The 24447-nt window shown below is 39.5% G+C and overlaps 1 protein-coding gene across 3 annotated transcripts in view; it reads left to right on the top strand.

The window, feature by feature from the left end:
• PLXNB2 (plexin B2) overlaps positions 1-24447 on the top strand; it is a 250688-nt gene that overhangs the window by 173371 nt on the left and 52870 nt on the right. For all 3 annotated transcript variants that reach the window (XM_012568964.5, XM_030256458.4, XM_072920816.1), the window contains 10 exons: positions 1623-1805; positions 2716-2838; positions 6567-6667; positions 8765-8891; positions 10316-10466; positions 12877-12991; positions 13672-13774; positions 14244-14345; positions 19899-19991; positions 21144-21225. In XM_012568964.5, coding sequence (XP_012424418.5) covers positions 1623-1805; positions 2716-2838; positions 6567-6667; positions 8765-8891; positions 10316-10466; positions 12877-12991; positions 13672-13774; positions 14244-14345; positions 19899-19991; positions 21144-21225 — 1180 coding nt within the window. The remainder of the gene's footprint in view (positions 1-1622; positions 1806-2715; positions 2839-6566; positions 6668-8764; positions 8892-10315; positions 10467-12876; positions 12992-13671; positions 13775-14243; positions 14346-19898; positions 19992-21143; positions 21226-24447) is intronic.

The following is a 24447-nucleotide window of genomic DNA, read 5'->3' as shown; positions in this document are numbered from 1 at the left end:
CTTTGGGGTGGCTTTGAGCTAAACTGTATTAAGATGACTGAAAACTCAGTAGATGGATTCACTATAGAAATGCAATGTGGGGGGGTTGTGGACTAGGTTAAGTAAGAAATCACAAAATTTTTAGTCTCTTAGAAAGGATTTGATGTTTTCTCAAAGACAAGTGTTGCTTTCCTAAATGTATTTCTTTTAAAGGGTTCCTTCTGGTATGGGAGTTATTAAGTCAAATGCAGGGATTTTTTTGCATCCATGATCGGCTTCCAGGTGATCACTGTAGATAATTGTAGTTTCAATCAGTGTATTTACAATGCTCTTAAATGGTATTAAGAATCTTTTAGATGTATCTGTAATTCAGCATTTTTTCTCACTTTTATTTGTATTGTTAGACAACTGAAATACCCAGATTTCCTGTATTCAGGTGGTGTTCATATTTTGATGTGGCTCATAAGACTTGTATAGCATGATAGCCATCCTTTTATGGCCTGTCATTACGTTGACTACAAGGTTTTTGAAGGGTACTGTTACAACCGTTCAGTTATTGTTCTTCAACCTGTGACTGTCTCTACCAGGCAATTTTCAGCATTTCTGTTGCCTTTATGATTGTTTTGCCCACGTGACTCTATTCTCAAGCCCCGCTTGTGCATGCCACTCATTCATTACTGCAGCCAACCCTAAACTGGGTTGAGAAATAGAATAATCTTAAAAATAACTCAGCCAGCTTTTAGGAGGATATCTTAATTTCCCAATCCAAGCAAGGTACACACTTGCATAAGCAGCTCTTTGAGCCCAACTTGAGAAGTGGTGTGCTATAGTCCAGGGAGAGGAGTGAACAGCTGGGGCATGGGAGTGAAGAGATGGGGCATGGGAATACCTTTTTTTGGTATTGACCCATAATCTTGTCAGACTGAAGCCTTCTCCCACACAGTAAGTCACTAGTGCTGATGAGTCAAAATTGCACATTTTGCTTGGAACCATCAGTGTGACTTGCTACAGTACCCTGCATATGGGGTGAGCACCAAACACAGAAATTCTGAATGTGACAAGCGGCTGTGGCTCCTGACAAAAATCAGGTGTGGATTTCAGATCAGAAACATGGTTTTGTTACCAAATATAGCAGGAAAGGCAAGGTGTGAATGAACTTCCTTCTGGTAGCTCTTGCTGCTGCCCAAGATTAAGGCGTAGCAAGGAGGGAGTATTTTGAAGTTCATGAGACAGTTGCCAGGGAGTTGCTTTTTTATTGATTGCAGGAAAGTAAGAAACAAAACAGCAACTAAAAAAGCAGTCTTCAAGGCAAAGTTGGTTAAACCAGTCTCTATGACATGTTCATTTTAATTAAACCAACTGGTTAATTTTTAAACTGCTGCTATAATGAAACAGAAAAAAAAAATTCTCTCCCTGTGTCTCTTGGAAAGTGAAAGCATGGAAGCAGTTCTCAATTAGCTGGCTGCTTTCTGATTACTGCTTGTTGGCTGGGGGGCAAATACCCAGACAATCCATTTCTCTCTTCCTACTCTTCAGTGGCTGAGGGGTATTATATTGTCTAGTACTAGGGCTGCACTTCATTCTTAGCTAGGAATTAGTGATCTGAATGTTTAACATCACTCTGTATTGCTATTCCTTGTTAGAATGCAAGCAAAAATTTCCCCTGTGGCTCCGAACACTTGCCGTACCTTTTGGGAAGTAGGAACGGAGTTATAGAGAAGGCGGTGCTGCAGAAAGAAGGGATGAATCTCACGGCCGTCACTGTGGCTGTGGAGAACGGGCACACCGTGGCCTTTCTGGGAACGTCGGATGGTAAAATTCTTAAGGTAACAAACCGGATTAAAAGACTGGAAGGTATAGAAAAGGTTATGAAGCAAAAGTCAAAATGGGATTTGTATGATCTCATACTAGGAGCAAATTCTCATGGAGCTTGGTTTTTTTCATCTCAAAGAAAAGACACGTTATTTCTGATGTACCTCAGCTATCTGATACACAGATTGAATTAGTATTGCCTGAATTACATTTTCCCAAAGGATTATATACCTACTGAGAGCTTTATGTAAACAGCCTCAGGTAATCTAACAGCTTTACCCTTATCTCTATTCAAGCTCATACTGATTTAAGAGCAACTTTTCATTTTGTAGTCATTCTGGCCATTCAGTGAATAGAGGTGGCAATACAAAGCCCAAGCTGAAGCTCTGATAAAATTCTAGTTGTGTGGTGCTCAAGGCTTGACATCTTTGTGATGTTAAAATATCAAGACTGCAACACCAAACACCTCTCTTGCTTGAAGGAGAGTGATGGCAATGTCCAACCTTAAACCTAGCACTGCCAAGTCCCACCAAACAACATGATAAGTCATGTGGATATGGTGCTTAGAGACATGATTTAGTGGTGGACATGGTGATGCTCTCACCACGCCCACCTCACTATAACCTCCTTTTGAGTAGTTGTAGAGAGTGTTAAGGTCTCCCCTGAGAGACCCTCCAGACTGAACACCCTCATCCGTTCCTCATCAGACATGTACTCCAGACCCTTCACCATTTCTGTTGCCCTTTTCTGAATACTCTGCAGCACCTCAATGTCTTTCTTGAAGATTTGCCTTTGTCCTCCTTTTGTTCTTCATATATTTTTAGAAACATTTTTGTTGTCTTATACAGCAATAGCCAGATAAAATTATAATCGTGGGGAAAAGGCAACATTAACCACCTCTTTTTTTTTTCTTCCACAAAATAGGTGTTCCTGTCATCCACTGCAACTGAGTACAGCTCTCTTACCATTGAACGAAACAAACCTGTAAAGAAGGACCTGGTTCTTGATCAAACCCAAGAAAATCTGTATGTGATGACCACAGACAAGGTAACATGTCCTGCTTGCATTAAGGAACCGGCTCTCTTTCACTTTCTCTGCAGCTTAACCTGAGATTTATACATTTTCCAGTTGTTCCTGGAAATTTTCCTATTTGGTGGGACTCCCCCTACTCTGTGTGTATGGATTCCTTTCTCAAGTCTAAGCTGATGGACGTGTTGTGACTTGGAGAACTGTAATGTCCCTGATGCTTAGCAACTCAGGAAGTGAGTTCCCCTCTGGAGCTGTCCTACAGGCTCTGTGAGAGGGATGGAGTGGAGATGTTTGGCACCAGCATGCCTCAGGGTCAGGCAGCCCTAGCGCCCAGTGTGGGATGTGTGGGGTACCAGTGGGTGCTGTAGTTGCCATCAGATCCTTTCAGGATGCTCTCCTGGCATGCTCTCACTGACACATCTGTAAAGCCACTAGTTGTTTTTGTGAGTCTTAGTGTCAAAAACTAAGAAGCAATGGAGAGAATTCTATATTTTGGAAATATTTTCATTCAGCTTCTTCTAGAACTGAGTACAGTAGGAAAAGTCCAAGTTCACTAGGAAAGGCATGGGGAATCTCTCCTAGGCCCCTTTTTGCTGTAAGGTAAAGGCACAATGGAGGTCTGTAAAAAATGGAAGGGGAAAAAAGCAAGTAGGAAATGAGAGGGATGCCAGATTTCTCTTCCACCCCAGGGGTAATCCTCTTCTGACACTTTTCTTTGTGGAGGCTGGAGCTGCCAGCCTCAAACACTTTGTTCAGCAGCTCTCCAGGACAAGGTGGGTGACAGGCTCATCTGCAGCCCTGCCAGGGACATGGAATGCAACATGGAAATGCTCTGCACCACTGACACAGGGAGAATGAGTGGGCTGTGAAAGGAGAGTATTTGGGACGACTGTTTTATGAAATGATAATATAAATTCCTGCTGTGGGAGTGTTATAGCCTAGCTGAAGGTTTTTAGGCTAGAGACAACATTGGAAAAAATGCCAGAAAAACAACTGATAAAGCACTTAATATTATGACGGTGTGAACGGTGTGAGAGAGGGGTTACTTTTTTTTTTTTTTTTTTTTTTTTTTTTTTTTTTTTGGGTTGTTGTTACTTCTCATTTGGCTTCTGTTCAGGTTTGGAACACAACTCCAGGCTTCCAAGCTTCTGTTCAGATTTGGAACACAAGTCCAAGCTTCAGTATTGTCCACAAAACTCTGGGTGGCCTGGCCTCACATTTGACAAGCTGGCACATTATGTAAAAGCCCTGAGGTCCACACCAGGCTACTGTGTGTGCTGCTGGGCAATGTAAGGAATAGCAGCAACACTGAAGGAAGACAAGCTTTCTGGTGACAGTCAGCTTAAAATGGTAGAATTTAGAAAGAGAGCAGGCAACTTTTTTTCAGAATAAAACAAGGGAAAAAAATCAATCACTACAAAACATTTAAATTTAGAATACAGCAAATTTCTGCTGAAGAAAGGCTGTAACTTAAATCTTTTCCAAGTAGCTCTTGTAGACACTGCAGTTTCTGAATAATGTGAATAATAGTTTTCTTTTACAAAACCTGTTTAGCTTAAATATGAATAGCTAAAGTTGGGAGCTCTGTAATGGCATTGCATTACTGTCATCTCCAGGAGTTAATTACAGTGAGCAGTCCCACCCACTTTTAGAAGCAGATAGACAGGAGGAGAATGGAGGCCTTCGGAGCTGGGAGAAACAAAGTGACATAAGCTAGTTGGGAAGAATAAGAGATTAAATGTGTACTTCTGGGTTAGGCATGGCTTGGATTGTGGGAATAGAGATATCAGAACCCTGATTTGTGTGTTTTAATAGTTAAAGGTATACAATAAAGAACAACTGGCTGCACTGAAAGGCATGCACACTGCTGAGCTACCGGGCAGATGCAGACTGCCCCAGCATTTAGAAATTAATTTGCTTGGGCTCTGTGAGCATTGAACAAAGAGGAATTGGTGATGTGGTAGGTGATAACTTCTTTAAAAACAAATCAGAGAAACACAGGGAAAAACAATACAGAGGTTAAGATCCATAATGAGAATCAAGCTCTTCCTTTCCTGTTTCACCTTTCTCCCCTCTTTTCTCCCGGCTTCTGTGGTGGTGCCAAGCGCAGTGGGGGATTTTGAGCAAATGCTTTCAGCAGTCAATCCCCTCTGCTCCTAAAGTTTGAACAGAGTGCAGGAGAAACCCCTTGCACCTTCCTGTGGGACTTGGAAAGGAGTTTAGCACCCTTGTGCTGCTCATGCTGGTTCATTCAAAGTGTACATCACTGGTAGGATCCTATGTTCCGTAATGCGCTTAATGTATTTGGAGGAAAGCAGAAGTCTGTGGCAGTCACTTAACATGACTAAGCTTGTTTGCTTGTTTTAGTTTTTAACACTTTTGGATTTAGAGTGCCAATTCAAAAAACCCTAAAATTAATTTATTTGCATTTTGTAATTGGCTGTTAAAGGAGCTGGTTTTTTGGGTTTGGTGTCAGTTTGGTGGGTTTTTTGTCATTAAGGTCACACAAAACTTGCAGAGACAGCAATCTCTAGGGCTTGTTTATGCCTGCCAAAATTGTGAAACAAATATTTTGTCAAAAAAAAAAAATTATTGACTGGATATTAAATTACTTATGGGTGCCAGTTAGCAAATGAATGCCAGTGGTGCAGCTCCAGTTAGCTAAAAAGAAGAGAATGCTGAAAAGGTAAAGACCTCTATTAATAAATACAAGAAAATTGCACAATATTGACATTTTCCTTAGCTGAGTCATTTTCTTTAACTCTCTGAATATGAAGAAAAGGCCAAACTCAGACTGTCAAGGTAACTTCATAATTGCCAGTGAGATGAGACTGGCATTATAATAAAATGAGACTATAAAGCCTACATCTCAGAGTTTCTGTTTCTACACTTTTTGTGCACTTTTTGTGCAGTCATAAACAGGAAGATGTATGTCCTGTTTTCCTCTTGCCTCATTTCAGCAGCATAGCTAAAAGAAATGGCTCTTCTTTCTGTGAGCCAATGAAAATGTTGTTTATTCTCTGCACCAAAGGAAATCAAAACTAGAAGCTGTATATTTACTGGGGGAATGAGACATGAGAACTGATGATGTTCTTTCCCCTGCTGCTTCCTGTCATAATTATTTCCATTTTATTTAGTGAATGTATTCCATGGTGGAAGGTTATGCACAGAGAAGTACAGTAACCCAAAATGCCCTGGCTCTCTCACGCTTGCAGACTTTCTGAAATGCCTTCTGGCTGGAAGTGCATTTCCAAACAATTTCACCTCCATGATAGTGATAGGGAGAGAAGAATATTCTCTTTAGAAAATGATCTAGTCAGTACCAAGTTAGTCTTTTGAAAGTATCCACCCTGCAGTAGCTGCTTCTTGAATTCAGAGTATGACTAATGCAGTCTCTGTCCTGAGGTGCAGATTTCCACAAGTAATATAACTGGAGGAACTGAAAAGCTCAATTTTTATAAAGCTTGCCCATAATTCTTTATTATTACAATGTCCTTCATTACTTTGAAGACAGATTATATAATACTGGAGTGGGAAAAAATGCAGAAAAAAAATGTGAATTTAGACTTTGTTAAGGAGGAAAAGAACAGACTGGTTTTATACATATTTTGTTAAAATCAGGCTGAGGTCTGAGTATAATAATGCAGCTGCCAAAGGCAATGACACTGTACAGCTAAGCCCACAAATGTTTCCACCTCCTTATGCTGTTTTCGGTTGTTAGTTTTGCCTTGCTTTTGGTTTTCCAGGTGTACCGATTACCTGTGCAGGACTGCCACAAATACTCGGACTGTGAGAAGTGTGCCCAGGCGAGGGATCCGTACTGCGGCTGGTGCGTGAGGGAGGGCAGGTGAGTGCTGCCAGGTGTGCTCAGCTGCAGGCAGGGAGCTGCTCCAGCTCTGACGTGTGCTCTGGGTCACTGCTTGGCACGCTGATCCCAGCTCTTCCTACTCGGCCTTATGCTCCTGACAGTCCTTTAATTTTATCACACAGACATTGATATCAATATTCTGTACACAAGTCCCTGTTGACTTCTTCAGATTTGATTAGTTTGGGAAAATATATATTTTTCTGCTGGTACTGAGATAGATTATACATATTCTAACTGTATGTTTTATCACTCTTTTAATTGTACAGTCACATGGTCTCCTAGAAAATAAAAAAAGTGCTCACTGTTTCAGATTCAGAAACTATAGCATGTATTTTAAGTACATCAGTAAAGTGTAAAAAAGAAGATAAAAGAAAAAAGTGTTCAATGTCTGAAACAGAGTGTGTAGCTCAAATGCTGTTTTTACTTAAGCATCTATCAAGATGTGTAGCTACAGGGAACCCTCACCTGCCTGTAGAAGAGCAGAAAGTGACATTTTGCTGACTATCTGCAGAGGTTCACTGAATGAATATTCAAGCACATGTAAACTAGGACAGCACTGAACAGCCCTGGAATGTCTCTTCTTTACACTCTGCATTGATTAGAGTGCCGAAAGGGAAGAGCAGTCCTGCAGTTCTCTTTTTGACTACTAAGTTAATTAACCCCTTGGCATGAGTGGTTGGGAATTCATGATTCTAACTTCTTGCTGTTGGAACAAAGGGGCTATTTAATTATAATATGCAGATGAATTTCAGGCTTCTAGTTTCCTGCCTGAAAATGTGAACTATCACATTAGGTTACCTATCAGCCTGATGTAGCATAATATGGAGCACTGCAGAGTTACTTATGTGGTGTGTGTAGGTTTATGTAATATACTGTAACTCCTTCAGCCTGGGGTTTCAGTTGCTGTGGATGAAACCTGAGAATTTGGAATGTAACCTCAAACTCCTCCTGGGCTGCTGGGAGTTGAAGGCTTTGGCATATATCATAAAAAAGGCAATTTTCCTTAGATTTCCCTTCAGGTTTCTGATATGACCACTGACCTCAATATCTCAAAATATTAATGGTTTCTGCGAACAGGCAAACATGAATTTTCACATTTGCTAATATTGTTTCCAAAGGGGAGGAAAAATTTCTAAGTTTCAGTTCTGTCTCATGATCACACACAGCACTTAGTAGTGTGTTTAGGGATATGTTATGTGAATGCTTACTCTGTATGTAAATGATTTGTTTAAAGGAGGTTTGACCTAGCTGTGACACAGCTGCACTGCATTAAAGCCTCTGATGAGTTAATAGTCAACTTTCTGCTACAGCAGACAGAGATCCTCCAGCATTTTCTTTTAAACTTTGCACAGAATGGAAAGAATACACATGAGACTGTCCCCACCTCAACAAGCTTTTGTAGCCACATGCATTCTGTACTGCAGCATTTCTTCCTGTACTTGAGCTGGGAAAATCTTTCCGTGTTTTTGGTGAGGTCCCACAACTGCTCTTGTCCTCCCCTAATTGTAACACTGCCTTGGCAGAAAGAGGTCTTAAATAGTGGCAGTTGTTAATGACAACATTCCCTACAAAATAGCATTTCTGGTGCTGGGGTTACACAGAAGTTCTCCACAAGCTTGTATGCCCCCAGCAATACTTCCCTGTTGCATCTTGCTCTCTTGAGTTTTGGGACTTATCAATGGCAACACATAGGTGTGTGCCATTTGACCTGCAGAAAAAAAAACATTCTGTGCTCTCACATTCCGGATGTTGTTACATACTGCAATAAAGATTATCAGCTTGATTTCAGATGGCTCCCCTGCCCCATGGTTCCTGTGTTGTCACTGCCTGCATTTGGGTTGTCTGATTCAAGGTGATGTCCAAAATAGTATAGGCGCTTGCTCTTGACATGTCAAACCAAGTAATTGCACCACTTGTTAAAAATTCTCGAACAGCAACCCCACTAGTTAATATTACAACAAATTTGTAGTCATCTTGTGTTGTAATTTCAGTCTCTAATCATGAAATTATTGCATAGTTCAAAGAAAGCATAGTCCAGCTGTAATACTGCTTCGGGTTTTGTTCCTTTTTTTCCAGGTGCACAAAGAAGGCAGACTGTGGTACAGCTGATAAGGAGAACCACTGGCTGTGGAGTCTAAGTGGCACATGTGTGACTATCATCAGTGCAGAACCTCTAAATATGAGTCGCAGAGCTCCTGCTAAGGTATAACAGGAAGATGATTTCCATAAATACTCTTTAAACACATTGATGTGACTACCAGAAAGATGAATATCTGATTTCTTTATGCACAGTGGAGACTAGGAAGAGGAGGCTGTTTTGGTATCTTAGTCTCTGTCATTTCTCAGTGCTCTTTCTTGCCTGCTGTCCTTGCAGGTTGAGTTCATGTTTTTGACCTCTGTAAACCAAAGTGATGCACTAGTATGGATGATAAGCACTTACACTTACCTGAATATCATGAAAGTGTTGCACAGTGTTGTATAACCCATAAAAAGTAATTGGTAGGGAAGATTTCATGCTGCCCTTTCAGCTTACTTGAGCATGAACTTAAGTAAGCAGTGAAGCCATAAGGTGTTGCTTTAAAATCAGCAGTGGATTTGCCTACACAGCGGATACATGGAGAAAGTATGCATGCAAAATGACTCTGTGGCAACAAAACTGAGTTTTTGGAGTGTGATTAGGGTGTCATAGGATGTCTCTAATTCCAAATGAAGCGTGCCAATGCAGACTGAGTGCTTCCTGGGAGCGTTCAGCAAGTAAAATCAATAACATGGCTTTTAATTCCTCTTAATCAGAAATAAAGAAACTTTCTTTCAAGTAACTTCAATTCCATTTCTAAATGATGTAAACAGCATTGTGTTAAGACCATTACTATGCTAAATAAAAATATTAGTAAAGTATAACTGCTTTCAGTCAGAAAGGGATAATTGTCTTTTCTCTTGGCAATACAACATGGAAAAAGTTAAACTGTATAATTAACCCACTTGAAACATTAAGTCAAGAACATCATCCCAAATTTCAGCTGAATTGTTTTCTATCCTTGTTAAGTTTTTCCATCTTATTTTGTTATTTTTTAGTTTCGCAAATGCTTTCTTTCTCTGAGGAAGCTAAGATCTCAACACCACTCAGAAATCCTTTCTCAGTATTGGATTTTTTTCATTTGCCTGGAGTAGTCTTGAGGAAGCCACTTTTCTGTTCATCCCTTTCAAACTCCACCATTTCCAGCCTATCCAGCTCTGTTTTCATTATTCACTAAGAGCAACTAAGGTTAATGTAATATTAATTAATTTTGTCAGGGTTTAAGTGTTAGCCATTCTGTTTACTGTTGCTAAACTAGATGCTGAGGACAGGAATAAAAGGTTTCGGGTGTGTCTGTACAGACCATTTTGTCCTGGTCTAATGCATTGACAGGACAAGAGGTTTCAGTCTGATTCAACAAAGACCAAGCCTGGAAAGATTGGTAGAGGTTTAAGGAGAAAAGATTGACAGATGGGAAGAAGTAAAAATTGAAAAGCCACGTTCTGTGATGCTAGCCAAAATATCACCTTTGAAATTGAAATTTTCCAAGTCTTCCCGCATCTTAGCTCATTTCTTCCAAATATTTTACCCTTTTAAAATTTTGTTTCCAGGTGGAACTGACTGTAAGTCCACTGCCAGCTTTGACTGAGAGTGACAAGGTTTGCTGTACCTTTGGTGAAACCATGCATTCTGCTCAGTTGAAAGAAGGGGTTATTATCTGTGATCCCCCTGATATAATTCCTCCAACACCAAAACATCAAGGTAAAGAAATATTGCTAACCTACATGGATAATAAGAGAAAAAACATAGACTGCTGTTTCCAGTCTTATACTCTCATATAAGGTGCCTACAAGTTGGGTTCTTTTCCTCTTCCAGTCCTTTTACCCAAATCGTCTGTTGCTGAACTGTCAGTTTGCTCAAACTTTTTCTGTTGATATATTTGCAAGTTTTAAAATTCCCAGTGTTTCTGCTGGGAACCTGAAACACTAGCTTGGTAGAGACATAGACATGGAGTCAGAGAGGTGCTATTCTGTGTCCCAAACAAACAAAACCCAGTTACTAATCTAAGCCTAAGCACTCTGACTTGTGGGGACAGAAGAGATTTGTACCTGCTTCAGCTATGAAGGAATTCATGTCTGACTCCTTAGTTTTGCTCCAGTCAACAGTACTTCAGTGGCTTTTTTTCTGGTTCATTTTACAAGGCTATCGTTCCTAGTATCCAGCCTTCTGCCTCTTTTTCTGTGTGTCCTCCAACTTCTGCAGAAGAAAGCCTGATGGAAAAATGCTTCATCATATAATTAAAGACTGCACCATTGTTCTGAACCACTGATTATAGGCCTAAGGTCTGTTGCCAGCCATAATTCTGTGCAGTTTCCTAGACAGTTCTTTTTTCATGCCATAGTTCATACATCTTGATGCATAAACACATGGAATGAGACTCATTCCACAACACTGTTTATTATGTATCAAGTTTAAAAATCTGAAGAGAAATTGCAAGCTAAAAACATTGTGCTCTTACAGCTTGCAGACATATCCCTGAGGATAACTCTTTTATATGTATTATAACAGTCATGAACTGTCAGAGTGGTACTTGGAAGCACTTTGTAAAATAAGTTTCAATTCTCTTAAGGCTGAAACAGGTAAAAATCTAATTATAGTTGCAGGGAGAGTAATTACATTAAAATCTCATTTTTGAATTTTACAATAGCTGGGGTATGTAATAGTATCAGATTCTGCTATGTGTTAAAGCAGCACTCTGTTATTTAAGGCAAATTCACATTCCCTACATATTTTGTAAAGTAGGACATAAAGCAATGAGGTTGACGGATGTGATATCTTGATGTTAACTGTAAGACTAGAACCTGTCAGAGAAGGTATTAGAGCAAACAAGTAATCTAGAAATAATATGACTCTCTGAGTTGGTTGCACATCTGAAAGGATGTTCAAATGTAATATTAGAGTGCTCAGAAACTCAGCAGACACCAGGAGAAGGCAGACAGATACAAATATTCACAGAACCACAGAATATTTAGGGATATAAGGAACCTGAGGAGGTTACCTAGTGTAACCCCCCTGCTAAAGCAGGTTTACCTAAAGCAGATTGCACAGCATCTCATCCAGGTGGGTTTTGAATGTCTCCAGAGAAGTAGACTTCACAACCTCTCTGGGCAGCCTTTTCCACTTCTCTGTCACCCTCAAAGTAAAGATGTTTGTCTTCCTATTCAGATGGACCCTCCCGTGTCTCAGCTTGTTGTTCCTCATTCTGTCTGAACAGAAATGTTAAAAAGTCCTATTGATGTTGGAAAAGTCTGGGTTGTTTGGTTCCGAAAGGAATTTCTAGGAAGTATGCCTTTTCTCAGTCATGTTGTTAGGAAATCCCCTGTAATTCCTATGAGTCTGAAAAATTCAAGGGGACCCAGTGCAGGCAGAGGTAACTTTCAGCCAAGCAGCTGATGGTCTTCCAAGAACCTGCTCAAGGAAAGCAGAGTTTGAAATTGCTCAATAGCTTGTGAAATAGCTTGTCATAAGGGCTTAATGATTCTGCAAAAGGTATTTCAAACAGTTTCACTCTTTAGTAATAATCCAGACAAGAAGTATATTTGTGGAGAAATCATGTATGGCAAACTGAAGCTCACAAGTGCCTGTGGTAACTGTTGCAGGCACTGTTGGGCATTAACCACAAAGATCACTGGCTTGAATTCACATAACATTTTTAACTCACAAATAAAATAAGTAATTTTATATGTAGACATATTCATATTTAAGAAAATGTTTTATTTAAAATTACTGTTCTTGTGCAAGTCTTCCTGTGTGTTCAATTATGTCTAATCAGTTTTCCTTGTTCTTCTAGACTCTTTAAAAATATAGCATGATGATAGATAGCACCACTGAAAAACACTTCCATAAAACAAAGTTATTCCTTAATTTTGCTTCTTCCCTTTGTTTCTCTCTCTGCTTTTCTTCTGAGAACCATGTGCTGAAAAATTCTGTAAAGCTTAAAAAGACAAAACAGAACTTACAGACTTAAAGTCATGAGATCCAGAGTGTTAACAGTATAGTTAAATATTTGCTTATGTCCTGTAAAATGATAGAACTGTTATCATTGTATCATTCAGCTCAAGAGCTGAAGAATTCAACAACCACTTGGATAATTTTTTTTCTTTTGTGATAGATCATGTTTCAGTTCCACTTCAGTTAACCTTTGAAAAGAACAAGATTTTCTTTGCATCACATACTTACCCTTTTTATGACTGCGAAGAAGCAATGAATCTTATTGAAAATCAGCCGTAAGTACTTCAGCTTCTTAAATGTTTAGATTCTGTAGCTTGGTGTGTTAGGTAACTGGCACCTGAATTACTCAATCATTTCATAATTAAGCCTTTGGCACTCAAAATTTGCGAGTGTCCAAATCCTTTTTCTTACATTTTAATGGAGTTTTAAAATGGTCGAAGGGCACCTGGTGATCCAGCAATATAAAGCATGGAATAGAAATATTCATGGCACATATAATTAAGGCCTGTTCATTGTGTTGCCATTTCTGTAGCTGCTAATGTGTCTGCAGGTGAGCAACATGGACATCTGTGTGCTTACTTGTTCCCTGTAACGATAGTAGTTTGGTGCTTTGGGTTGCAGTGCCTTCAAATAGGGCAGGTGTGGCCAGTCCAATCCCTCTGTTCATCCCTATGTATAAGGCTGATCAAAATCACTTCCAGTTCTGTTAGGCTTTATCTCAAAGTTTTTGCAAATGCTATGGTTTTTTGATCCTTGCTCAAATATTTATTTAAGGCATAAAATAGCTTTTTGGGGTTCTTGATCTGTTCTTATGAATTTTTGAGCTTAATATAGTAAAGAGCACTCTAACAGACTGATCTACCCTCTATGAATAAATATGGAATTTAATTTACTTTTTTTTTTACTGGGGGAAAAAGCCTGACAATTTGTCATGACTACCATGTTATATTTGTAGATGCTATTCCTGTGCAAGCAATAGATGGAATTGCCAGTGGGACTGGAAGAGACATATCTGTGAAGAGTCCTCTTCAGTACAAGATGTGATTAAACAAAATATGGTAATGTTTAAAAATAAGGTTATTAGGTTTTTTATTAGACCACTTCAGTATTTTGTTTGCTGGCTCTCTCATATCAGTTGGTTGAATTAGAGATTTGAAAATGATTCTAAAGTTAACTCCAGAAGTGTAAGGTTTTTTTTAGTGACAGTGTGGGGGTGGGAATTTAAGGGTGTGATTGATGTGGGGCAGTGAGTCTGAATAACTTCTGAAAGGATATTTCTGTTCCTTTACTATTTTGCTTCAATGGGAGGAACGAGATTTCAAGGCAGGGATAGATAATCACCCACAGCTTTGACATACGCTGCAGTCATTTTTAGCATGTCTAATTTGAAAGGGTGTAATAAAATCTGTCACTGTATTTTAAGCATGAAGTTCTTCAGAACAATCATTCTATTGTCCAAAGGCCATTGGAGCTTGTTGTGATAAGATTTTTTATTTGTAATAACATATAAAATGTATCTCTCCCCAGGAAGAAGAATGCCCACAGTTTCTAAACCCTGACCCTTCAATAATACCTATGGAGTACCAAACAACTGTATATTTTGAGGGAAAACATCTAGATTATTATCGGGTAAGCAGATTAATTCAATGCTAGCTGTCATTTGAATGACTCTTAAACAGCATCCACACCCCTAAACTAAAGCATTAGTTCATGTGCCTTGGAGATCCTGCTTGTAATTTAAAGAAAGAAAAAGGCTACACATTCAATATTGATATAATATTGGTTACTGTGGTAGAGTGATCACCAAGAGAAAATCAAAGCTGGAGAAAATACTCTAACTGTTAAAATGTAGGGAGCACTTTAAAGAATGTAAGCTGGACCTATTAAACCACTGGACAATTATTTTTCCTGTAGTGAAATGAGAGATGTAGGAATTGTCAATGTTTCACATCTTTTTCTAATTAAATACTTGATGGGTTTTGTTGCTATTGTTCTATAATGACATCACCCTGTGTGCTTAATTCACTTTTCACCTTCCAAACACAAAAATGCGTTCAGACATTAAATGTTTCTTAGTATGGCTAATATCATCTTTTGCTTCTGTGTGTGTTTGTGTGTGTGTGTGTATGTGTGTGTGACCATCAAACCAGAAGATCAGGTATTTTGTCACCCATAGCAAAGGCTTCTCTTTCTTAGTACTTGGTTCCAGAAAATAAATTACAAGTCTAAGTTAGATAGACCCCAGGGTTTTAATTGCATTATAGTCTAGACAATGCATAAAATGTTATTGTTAGTTGGATAAAATGAAGCTTAAAAAGCATTTTTAGATGATAACTCAAGTATTGTTATCAGTTTCTATTCTTTGTTTCTGTGTTGTCTTTGTGTAAATGTGAATTGATGATAGATGCACTGGGGAGTGCATCGATTTCTTTTAATACTGGCCATCTATCAAGGGAAAGAAGGCCCTTCTTTTTGAGGTTTTTTTTTTTTCCTTTTTCAAATTGGAATGCTGTATAGCTTCTAAATTCCTTCTATCACCTTTGCTGCTCCTGCCAAGGGATGGGAAAGGGTCAATGGGCCTGAGAAGTAGCAATGTAAGAAGGGTATTCAGAGAAGTGCAAAAAGCAACCTGTAAGCACCATATAAAGGCCATGATGTGTGTCACTACTATAAACATCTATGAAAACTGTGCTATAAGAACATACGTTCAAAAATAAACATTTTTGTTTGAAGACCTTAAAATATATGCAGACAGTGAAATGCTAATTTGGTGAGTTTGGTCTGTTCTCCAAGATGCCAGAACTGGTCCCTGGTAGGATGTCTGGCTGTGTGCAACATGTGGCGTACAACACCTCCGCTACACCCACAGCTAATTGAAAAGTATTCTAGAGATTGTACTTGTATATCTTTTGCTTAACATTGTGAAGAGCCATTTTTCTGCCCAAGAGGAAAATTGTTTCCTGCTCCCTTGTTATAATTGGAAGAGCCCTTTCTCTCTCTAGAGAAATTCAGGGCAGATGCATAATCTAGATGTGCTGAATTTGACTTCTAGTGGACCCTTGTCCTCCAAGGAGAAACAGCAGCAGGAATGCAAAAGCTACTTAATCTAGTTTATTATTCTAAGAATAAGCACTTTAATCTTTCTGAACTACTAGTAACAAAAAGGGAATTGAGAAAAGGCTGCTGGGGCTTTTTAATTCTGTGAGATATCAATTGCATTTAACAAATGCAAAGACACATCCTGTGGATTGAATGCTTTGTCATGAGTAGCAATGTTTAGCAGTTTGCCTACAGAATGTATTTATTTAACTTGGAACTGGGAAGGCTTGCAAGGAGTCCAAGTCTCTGTAGGAAGTCAAAGTAAATGCATAGCCCCAAAACTGGAAAGATGCTGGAAAGCATGAGTGTCAAATGATGTCAGAGTAACTTTTTTTGGGTGGGAACAATGTGAAAATGTCATCTCTGTCATGTGGTCAGATCATATATCCTGATACAGAGATATATTTTTAAGTCAAAACAAGAATGCCTTTAGTGATAGGACTTCAACAAACACACACAGTGACTACAGCTGTATACACAGCCCTTTAATATATGTGATAATAGACAAATAAGGCATGAAATAGTTGTAATCATGCAGGCACTCATGCCTGTGGAATCATGCTATGTGAAGCAGTAACTTTGATGACTGAAAGTTCATTTGAATGAAGGGCATAACTTTTACACTCAGCCTTTGGTAAACATTTAATGGAAAACAGGGTGGCTCAGGAGAAGCCATGGATGGATATTTTGTAGGGGTTGGCCCACAGCCCAAATGCTAAATAGCATTTGGCTTCTCATGCGGAACAATTTTGCCACAGGATATGCTGGGCATTACAGCATCTTTGAAGCTAGCAGTCATGGAGCTATGAACACATTTAAAGTCTTTATTGGTTAGGACATTGGTATATCCATTTTCCTCCTATTTTCTTTGCCTAAATACTTTCTTAGAAAAAGCAAAAAATTAATGTTGTGATGTCACTTTCAACTACCGGTTCTATTATCTTGATTTTAATCTGTGCTTTACTTAAAGGGGTGTTGCACACCCAGCTTTGCCATGGGTGACTAAGTGCACTATCCAACATTGTGCATATAAACATCTTCATCTCTAGGTGGAGATGAACATTAAAGAGCTTACTTAGTGAGGTGGAGAGGTAAATGACTTAAATGAGAGGTAAATGACTGCTGCAGAACTATGTCAAGAATTATTTCTATACTGGAAATATAGAAACTGATATACTTCCACTGAGGGTAGAAGTATAAACTCACACATTTTTTATGCTCCTCTTAACTTGTAAATGCTTAAAGTACAAAGAATAAGTCTCCTTGTGATAGCTTCCACTGGAGGGAATAGCCTAAAAGAGGAGGAGCTGTTGACTGTTCTTCTGCCCCTCTTCCTCTAAAAGAATTTCAGTCAGAAGGAGAGATAAATCCAAGCTGTTGTAATTCTTGTGGGAATAGCGCCATCCAGGACAGGCAGAGGGAGGGAAGTTTAGTACTGATCAGGCATACTGCATGCAATTTCTGAGAGGCATTCTCCAGCTGAGTCCTTCAAAGATTGGCACAGTAGGAGAGACAGATGTACCGGCATCAAGATAACCTTATTAGCCCGCCAAAGATTTTCGTTAAAAGTAATTTCCCATTTGGATTTGTCTTTGTCATGTGTGTCTGATGTGTAACCTGCTTCCTATATTTGCTACACATCTCTTGCCCCAAAACTACTGTGAGCTCTGCTGCCTTCTGCTCAAGAGCCTGGTAAGCAACTCCTGATTTCCATGCACTCCAGGTGTCAGCTGTCACACACCAAAGCTCTCCTCGTCTCCCAGAGTCGTCTGCTGTTAAGCATGTAGGAAAGCCTTACACAGGAGCAGCAGAATTTGAGCATTTTTGAAAAACACATGTTATATTAAAATTTTTTGGGCAAGGAAAACAAGGCAGCATTCCTATTAAAAAAAAAAAAAATTGTAAGGAGGTGCGTTAAAACTTGGACTTGTAGATGTTTTCTGTAAGGCAGAATGGGCTATAAATTTTCAGACAAGGCTTTTCAGAGCTCAGTCAGTTGCATTTTCTATATCTAGCTTCCTAAAAGGAAGAAATAAAATGTTTGTTTTCTTCTATAAAATAACCACCCAGAGCATCAAGTCAGGTCCTTTATCTGGTTAAAACACGTTGTCCTTCTCAACCCCAAACATTGGTGGGCTCATGTCCACTGCCCAGCCTGTCACAGTGAAGGTGCAGTAGGAAAGCTTTCCACTGCATTAATTAGATAAAATTAGTGACCCAGAAGGTGGTACCTGTGTTTCCAACATTGAAGAAGTAGCTACATATAAAAAGGATAAGATGCGCATACACAAGACTTAGATGATAGCAGGAGACAATACTTTTGGAGGAGTACTTAACCTTTGGAGCAGAAAAGAGGAATCAAATAACCATTATGTTTTTGCCGTGTGCACTCCAGACTCAGATGGCTCTGGTCAAAACCAGGGACTAGTTCTTTACTTCCACAATGAAGTTCTCAAGAAGTTCAGCAAGGCCACTGAGCAGGTCCTGCACCTGGGGTAATGCAGAGTGGGGGTTGAATGGATTGAGAGTAGCCTTGTGGAGAAGGACTTGAGAATGAAACATCAGATATGAACTGGCAATGTGCACTTGCAGCCTGAAAACCCAATCGTGTCCTGGGCTGCATCAAAAGAAGTGTGGCCAGCAGGTCAAGGGAGGTGATCTATCTTCCTCCAGTCCACTCTACTGAAACTTCAGCTGGAGTATAGCATCCAGCTCTGGGGTTCCCAGTACAATAAAGATGCAGACCTGTTGGAATGGGTCCAGGGAAGAGACACGGAAATGATCAGAGAGAAGGTGAGAGCTGGAGTTCCTCTTGTTTGAAGAAAAGCTGACAGAGTAGAGGTGGTTCAGTGTGGAGGAGGGTCCTGAGAGACATTTTTGTGGACTTTCAATATATAAAGAGGGCTTATAAGAAAGATGGAGAGAGACATTTTACCAGGGCCTGTAAGGTCCTGGTAAAGGGGCAACATTTTTTGAAGTGAGAGAGGGTTGTTTTAGAGAGATAAGGAAGAAATCTTTTGCAATGAGGATGGTGAGAGACTGGAATAGGTTGCCCAAGATACTTGTGTGTACCCCATCCCTAGAAATGTTCAAAGCCAGGTTGCATGGGGCTTCGAATAACCTGATCTAAGGAAAGATGTCCCTACCTATGTCAGGATTGTTGGACTAGATGGTCTTTGAAGGTCCCTTCCAACCCAAACCATTTTTGTAATTCTGTAAAGGTGAAGGTTTTCTTGTCCCCAAGTGAGTTGTGATTTCATAAGTCTTTACCAACATTAGTGTATGAAAATATCCTTGCTACTCACTTCTTTTTAATATTCTTCTGGCAAAGCTGTTTGCATGTCTGTCCTATGGGCAGGATGATGACCCAGCACAGAAACAATGTCGTGGTGTCATGGGATGAGGATTTTAGCCAGCCAAGGTCTTTGACTGAATCACAGAACAGCCAAGCTGAGAGTTTTTTCAGTGCAGTGAAGATCAATATGTGCTACTGACTTAAGACAGGAATCAATAGATATTGGATCTAGGGAGAAGAAAGGGGAAGAAGATGTCTAGGAGGTAGTAACACCCTTAAATTAGTGCTGCCATTGAAGACTGTCCTATGAAAATACAGCTGGAATCATGGTAAGGCAGGAGAAAGGCAGCAAGAGCTGAGAGATGTTCATTCCAGTTTCTCATGCAACTCTTGCATTGATGCTCTGCCCAGAATCCCTACAAAGAAAACCTTTAAGGGCAGAACTCACACAGCTCTGTTAATAACACATCTGATGTGTGAAGCCATCCAGTATTCACATCTCTTAGCTGTTTCTTACTGCTCCCTAAAACAGAGTGCTATATATTGTCTTGCTTTCCTTGAACTTCTTGGTGTGCCTACCATGAATGAATGTTGGAGGAGTGCAGCAAAGTCACAGATTGCTCTGCCTCAGCTTCTCTCTAGCATTGCTTTAGAAGATGACTGTAACCAGTTAGCCTTCTCCATTTGGATTTGATTACTGAATATTGCTGAACCAGATATCGCCTGGTGATATTTTGCTATGCTTGGGATTCTGTACAAATTCTAAACTGAAATTTTTTCAACCTTAGGGTAAAAAATTTGTGGTTGGAAACAGCCAGTTTGAATTTGAAGCTTCTGTTGATGAGTCAGAGGAAGGAAAATTTTCATTCGTGAATAAAGAGGTAAATGTGAAAATACGATTCACCTGCCAAATATGCTCAGTTCTTCTTCTAAACTGTTCCAGTAGCCACATGTGTCCAGAATTGCACAGGTAATATGTGTTTTCCCCATAAAAGAAAGTCAAAGGCTACTGTTTTGGCTCAGAGCTCCTGAATTCTCCACTCAAAGTCCTCAATCTTTCTCCTTGATTTCTCCACCTGTGTAACCCGTGGAATTATTGAAATGTCTCTGGAGGAATTTGAGACTACTACTGTTTTATTCTTCACTTTTTATGCAATCTAGTGAAATCATTGAGGATAAAATGCAAGAATTTCCTCTCCACATTCCAATTCATTATCTTTCCCATTTTGTATCTGTAAAAATGGGAATGGTAAGAATGGTAACAATATATGTTGCTTGGCTACCAAGCAGTTATGCTTCTTTCACTCTGGCTTGTTTTATTGAGAAAGGAAAAACTATTTTTAAATGGTCTATTTTCTAAGCTCCAAGTTTGACTCATAAATGTTATGCTGACTTTAAACTTTATATCTTGCAAGCTCACTAACTAGTTTTGAGAATTAATGAGCATTTACACATCATCTGTGCCTAGCACAAAGCATTTGCTTCATCAAGCGTCTGTATTTTTATTTGTTCTTCTTGTTTCCCAACAATTGTCATTGCTGCTCTTTCAGCATGAGCAGAAGCTCATGTCTTGGAGCATGTGAACCTTGTGATTTGGCTGTAAAATGAGGAGGCTGCACTGTAAAAGATGCAAGAGATTTCCCCTCCATGTGGTGCGAGTCTGCTGTGCCCACAGAAGTAATGGGGCCAGATGGTGTGGGAAGGGAGAACTCAGCAGGGTCAGCAGCTATACTTACTGCCTCTGAACAGCACTTTTGCTGCTTTGATGCTTATAACCAAATGTAAATTAAATTAATGAAAAGCAAGTATTCAGATATTGCTGTCCCTTGGTACATGAAAATTCTGATTGTGAAGGATTAGGTTCATTAAAACATTTTTCTATAAATGTATCTGCCCAAGATGATAAAAGGCCATAAGGCTTGTGAGAGTTTCTAATACCTTCACACGTCTGATTATTGAGAATCATAGAAAATGCATTGAAATAACCTTGCTAAATGAAGATATAAATATCTCTCTTATGTCATCTTTTCTAGTTTTCCTATAGTGCAAATGAGACCCTACAACTTAACTTGTCCATAAAAACAGATAAGGTCAAGATTGACAGCAAACTGATGGGTAAGTATGAAATATGGGATTGAAGGGAAATTAATTACAGTAAGCAGAAATCAATTCCTTCATAATTTGGAGTCTTGTTAATAAGAATGTTTGTAGGTTTTACTGGTTTGGGTGAAACTGACTGATCTGACATATCAAAAGTTATTCATATTAAATTAATGCATTAAACATCTGTGTTGTCCGCAAGTTTGCCAGTGACACCAAGCTGTGTGGTGCAGCTGACACGCTGGAGAGAAGGGGTGGAGAGGGACTTTGATGGGCATGAGAGGTGGGCCTGTGCAAACCTCATGAGGGTCAGCAAGGCCAAGTGCAGGGTCCTGCACATGGGTTGGGGAAATCCCAAGCAGAAATACAAGCTGGAATGTGAAGGGATTGAGAGCAGTCCTGCAGGGCATGACAAACTGGACCCAGCAATGTGTGGCTGCCGCCCAGAAACCAGTCATATCCTGGGCTGGATCAAAAGCAGTGTGGCCAGCACAGCTGGGAGGGGATTCTCTCCCTCTACTCCACTCTCATGACAGACACCCCACCTGCAGTGCTGCATCCAGCTCTGGGCCTGCCAATAAGAAGGACATGGACCTGTTGGAATGAGTAAAGAGTAAGAAGGGCCACAAAGATGATCTGAGGGCTGGAGCGCCTCTCCTGTGAGGAAACACTGAGACAGTTGGGGCTGTTCAGCCTGGAGAAGAGAAGGTTCCAGGGAGACATAATTGCAATTTTTCAGTACTTAAAGGTCACTTATAAAAATTATAAAGACAAACTTTTTTGCAGGGACTGTTGAATCAGAGCAAGGAGTAATGGTTTTACACTGAAAGAGGGTAAATTTAGACTAGATATAAGGAGGAAGCTTTTTTAAAGGGAGGCTGATGAAACACTGGCACAGGTTGCTGTGCTCATTTCAGTTGGGGTAGAGTTAGTTTTCTTCACACTGGCTAATACAGGGCTGTACCAGAGAGATGTAGATGCCCCATACCTGTAAACATTGAGGTTCAGGCTCGATGGGCCTATGAAGAATCTCAGAATCATAGATTTGCAGAATATCCTGAGTTGGAAGGGACTCACAAGGATCATCAAGTCCAGCTCCTGGCTGTACACAGGACAATCTCAAAAATCACTTGATCTAGTTGAAGATGTCCCTACTCATTGCAGAGATTTGGACTGGGTGACCTTTAAATGTCTCTTCCAACCCAAAGTATTCTGATTTTGTGATTCTATAATTTTCAAGATTGCTTTTGCTCTGAAGTGCAGTCCTAATAGCAAAGCTTCGAAATTCATACTTAAGTATGAAAATTAAACACTTAAGTATTTTGATATTTTTTCTTCCAATGATCTTTTCCTTTCCTTTCCTCAACTTTCCTTGTCCATATGAGTCACAGCCACTCATATGGACTTTACCTGAAATCTCATCTCTTAGCTGTGTCTCAGTTCAGACAGGTTCTGCAGTCCCTATTAGGTGGCAATCAAGAAAACACAGAAACATTCAGTGTGTTTTCAGCTCATTACTCTATTCATTTATTTCTATTAAAAAATAAATTAAGAATTATAGCACAAATAATTGATCTCTGATAAAATCTCTTTATGAATATAATTTTTATTTCTTTTCAACATACAATAATGAAGCAATGAAGCCTAGTCTTGAGCTGAGGTAAGAAAGCTCCTTTAAAATCAATGGAGCAGTACCTAGGAGCTGAGACCTACCTTACATGTCTTTGGACTGACATTTAAGGCAGAATATTGCAAAAACTATGAGGCAGCCCTCTTCTTACATGCTTAAGGGGTCAACATCAGGAAAATACTAGTAGCCCAAGTAATTTCCTCTGCAGAATAAATCTTTAGACTGTATTTTTCCAACTGTGTGATATTTAAATTTATTCCCTTTCATATTGGCAACATGAACTATGTTTTTAGAAGATTTTCCTTATGGTTCTGTGTGCAATGTTAAAAGACTTAAAAGAGGACCTGGCATGAATGTTACAGGGAGGTCATATTACAATCTCACACTGTCTTAATTTCCATTCCAGAGGCTGCCATGATTAAAACAGCAGAATTTTGACCAAATATTCCCAACATCTTTTTTCCAAGTCAAGGAAAAACATTTAAAAAAAAAAAAAAAAAAAAGTAGCTAAATTATTCAAGAAATGTTGTCATTCAAATTGAAATATAGAACACTTCCAAGAGGGGAAATGAAAAATTATCAACAGATGTCTCTTTTTAGTATAAAAGGGATTTTTTAAAATCCAAATTCTTTCTGACTTTCAGACTCCCTTGCCATATGAAATCCAGAGCGTAATGTGTTTTTATGCATCTTGAAAAGAATTGGCTTTGGGTATATGGCTGCTGCTGAGAAGCACCTTTGAACCTGCCAGTGAAAGAACCCTTTCATTGTATGACACTTAGTGAATACTAAGTTATGATAGCACTTTTACATCTCGAGCCATCAGGGGTTCTGAACAGTGTGAAATCCAATATATCCCTTTTATCCTTTGTCCTTTTTATCGATGATATCACAGGTGGTATCTCAAGGTGATGGATAAGAGTCTGAATCTAATGAGTAGCTTGCTGCTGGAACATATAATGAGCCGATCAGTGAAAAAGGGGAGCAGTTAATGCCTTGAGGCCGTGGCTTTCTTCATTGCATTTAAGCAACTGGATGTGAGGGGCATCAAGACTTTGCAGTGCTGACATTGTTTACAGACAGGTGGAACAAGAATCTCTGTCCAGCCAATGGAGGATAATAAAGTAATTCAGTAAACATATTCCCATGCTGTACCTGGTGGCCATGTGGTCATCTGGGTGGGAAATGCAAGGATTGGGAAGCAAAGGGGAGGATTTGTTCAACAATATTTATTGTTCAAGTGTCTGTGCAGTAGCAGTCTTCCAAAGTGCTGGAATAAGAAAGCAGTCTGGTTCCTGTAAAAGCAATTTGCAGCGAGGAAACATTTTTCTGCCACTGTCCACAGAGCAAACAGCAGCATGCATGGGCTGTCAGTCTGGTGCTTTTCCCCAGCACTGTGTCTGCAAACAACATACAGAGAGGATAAGTGACACACAAACTGCAGGAAATATTACTAGGTTTATGTTGATTGCTCAGTGCCTTCTATATTGGTGTGCTCAGTTTATGAAGCAAATGATGCTACTCCTGCTTTGTGCTCATCAGTTCTATGGAAGTTCAAGATAGAGATTGAATCAAATGGATGCTCTTTCTCATTGACTCAGTTTTGC

This window comes from Taeniopygia guttata, chromosome 1A, assembly GCF_048771995.1.
Source record: "Taeniopygia guttata chromosome 1A, bTaeGut7.mat, whole genome shotgun sequence".
NCBI classification, from domain to species: Eukaryota; Metazoa; Chordata; class Aves; order Passeriformes; family Estrildidae; genus Taeniopygia; species Taeniopygia guttata.
The sequence above is the reverse complement of the archived record's forward strand: the minus strand, read 5'-3'. Positions and strand labels throughout refer to the sequence as shown.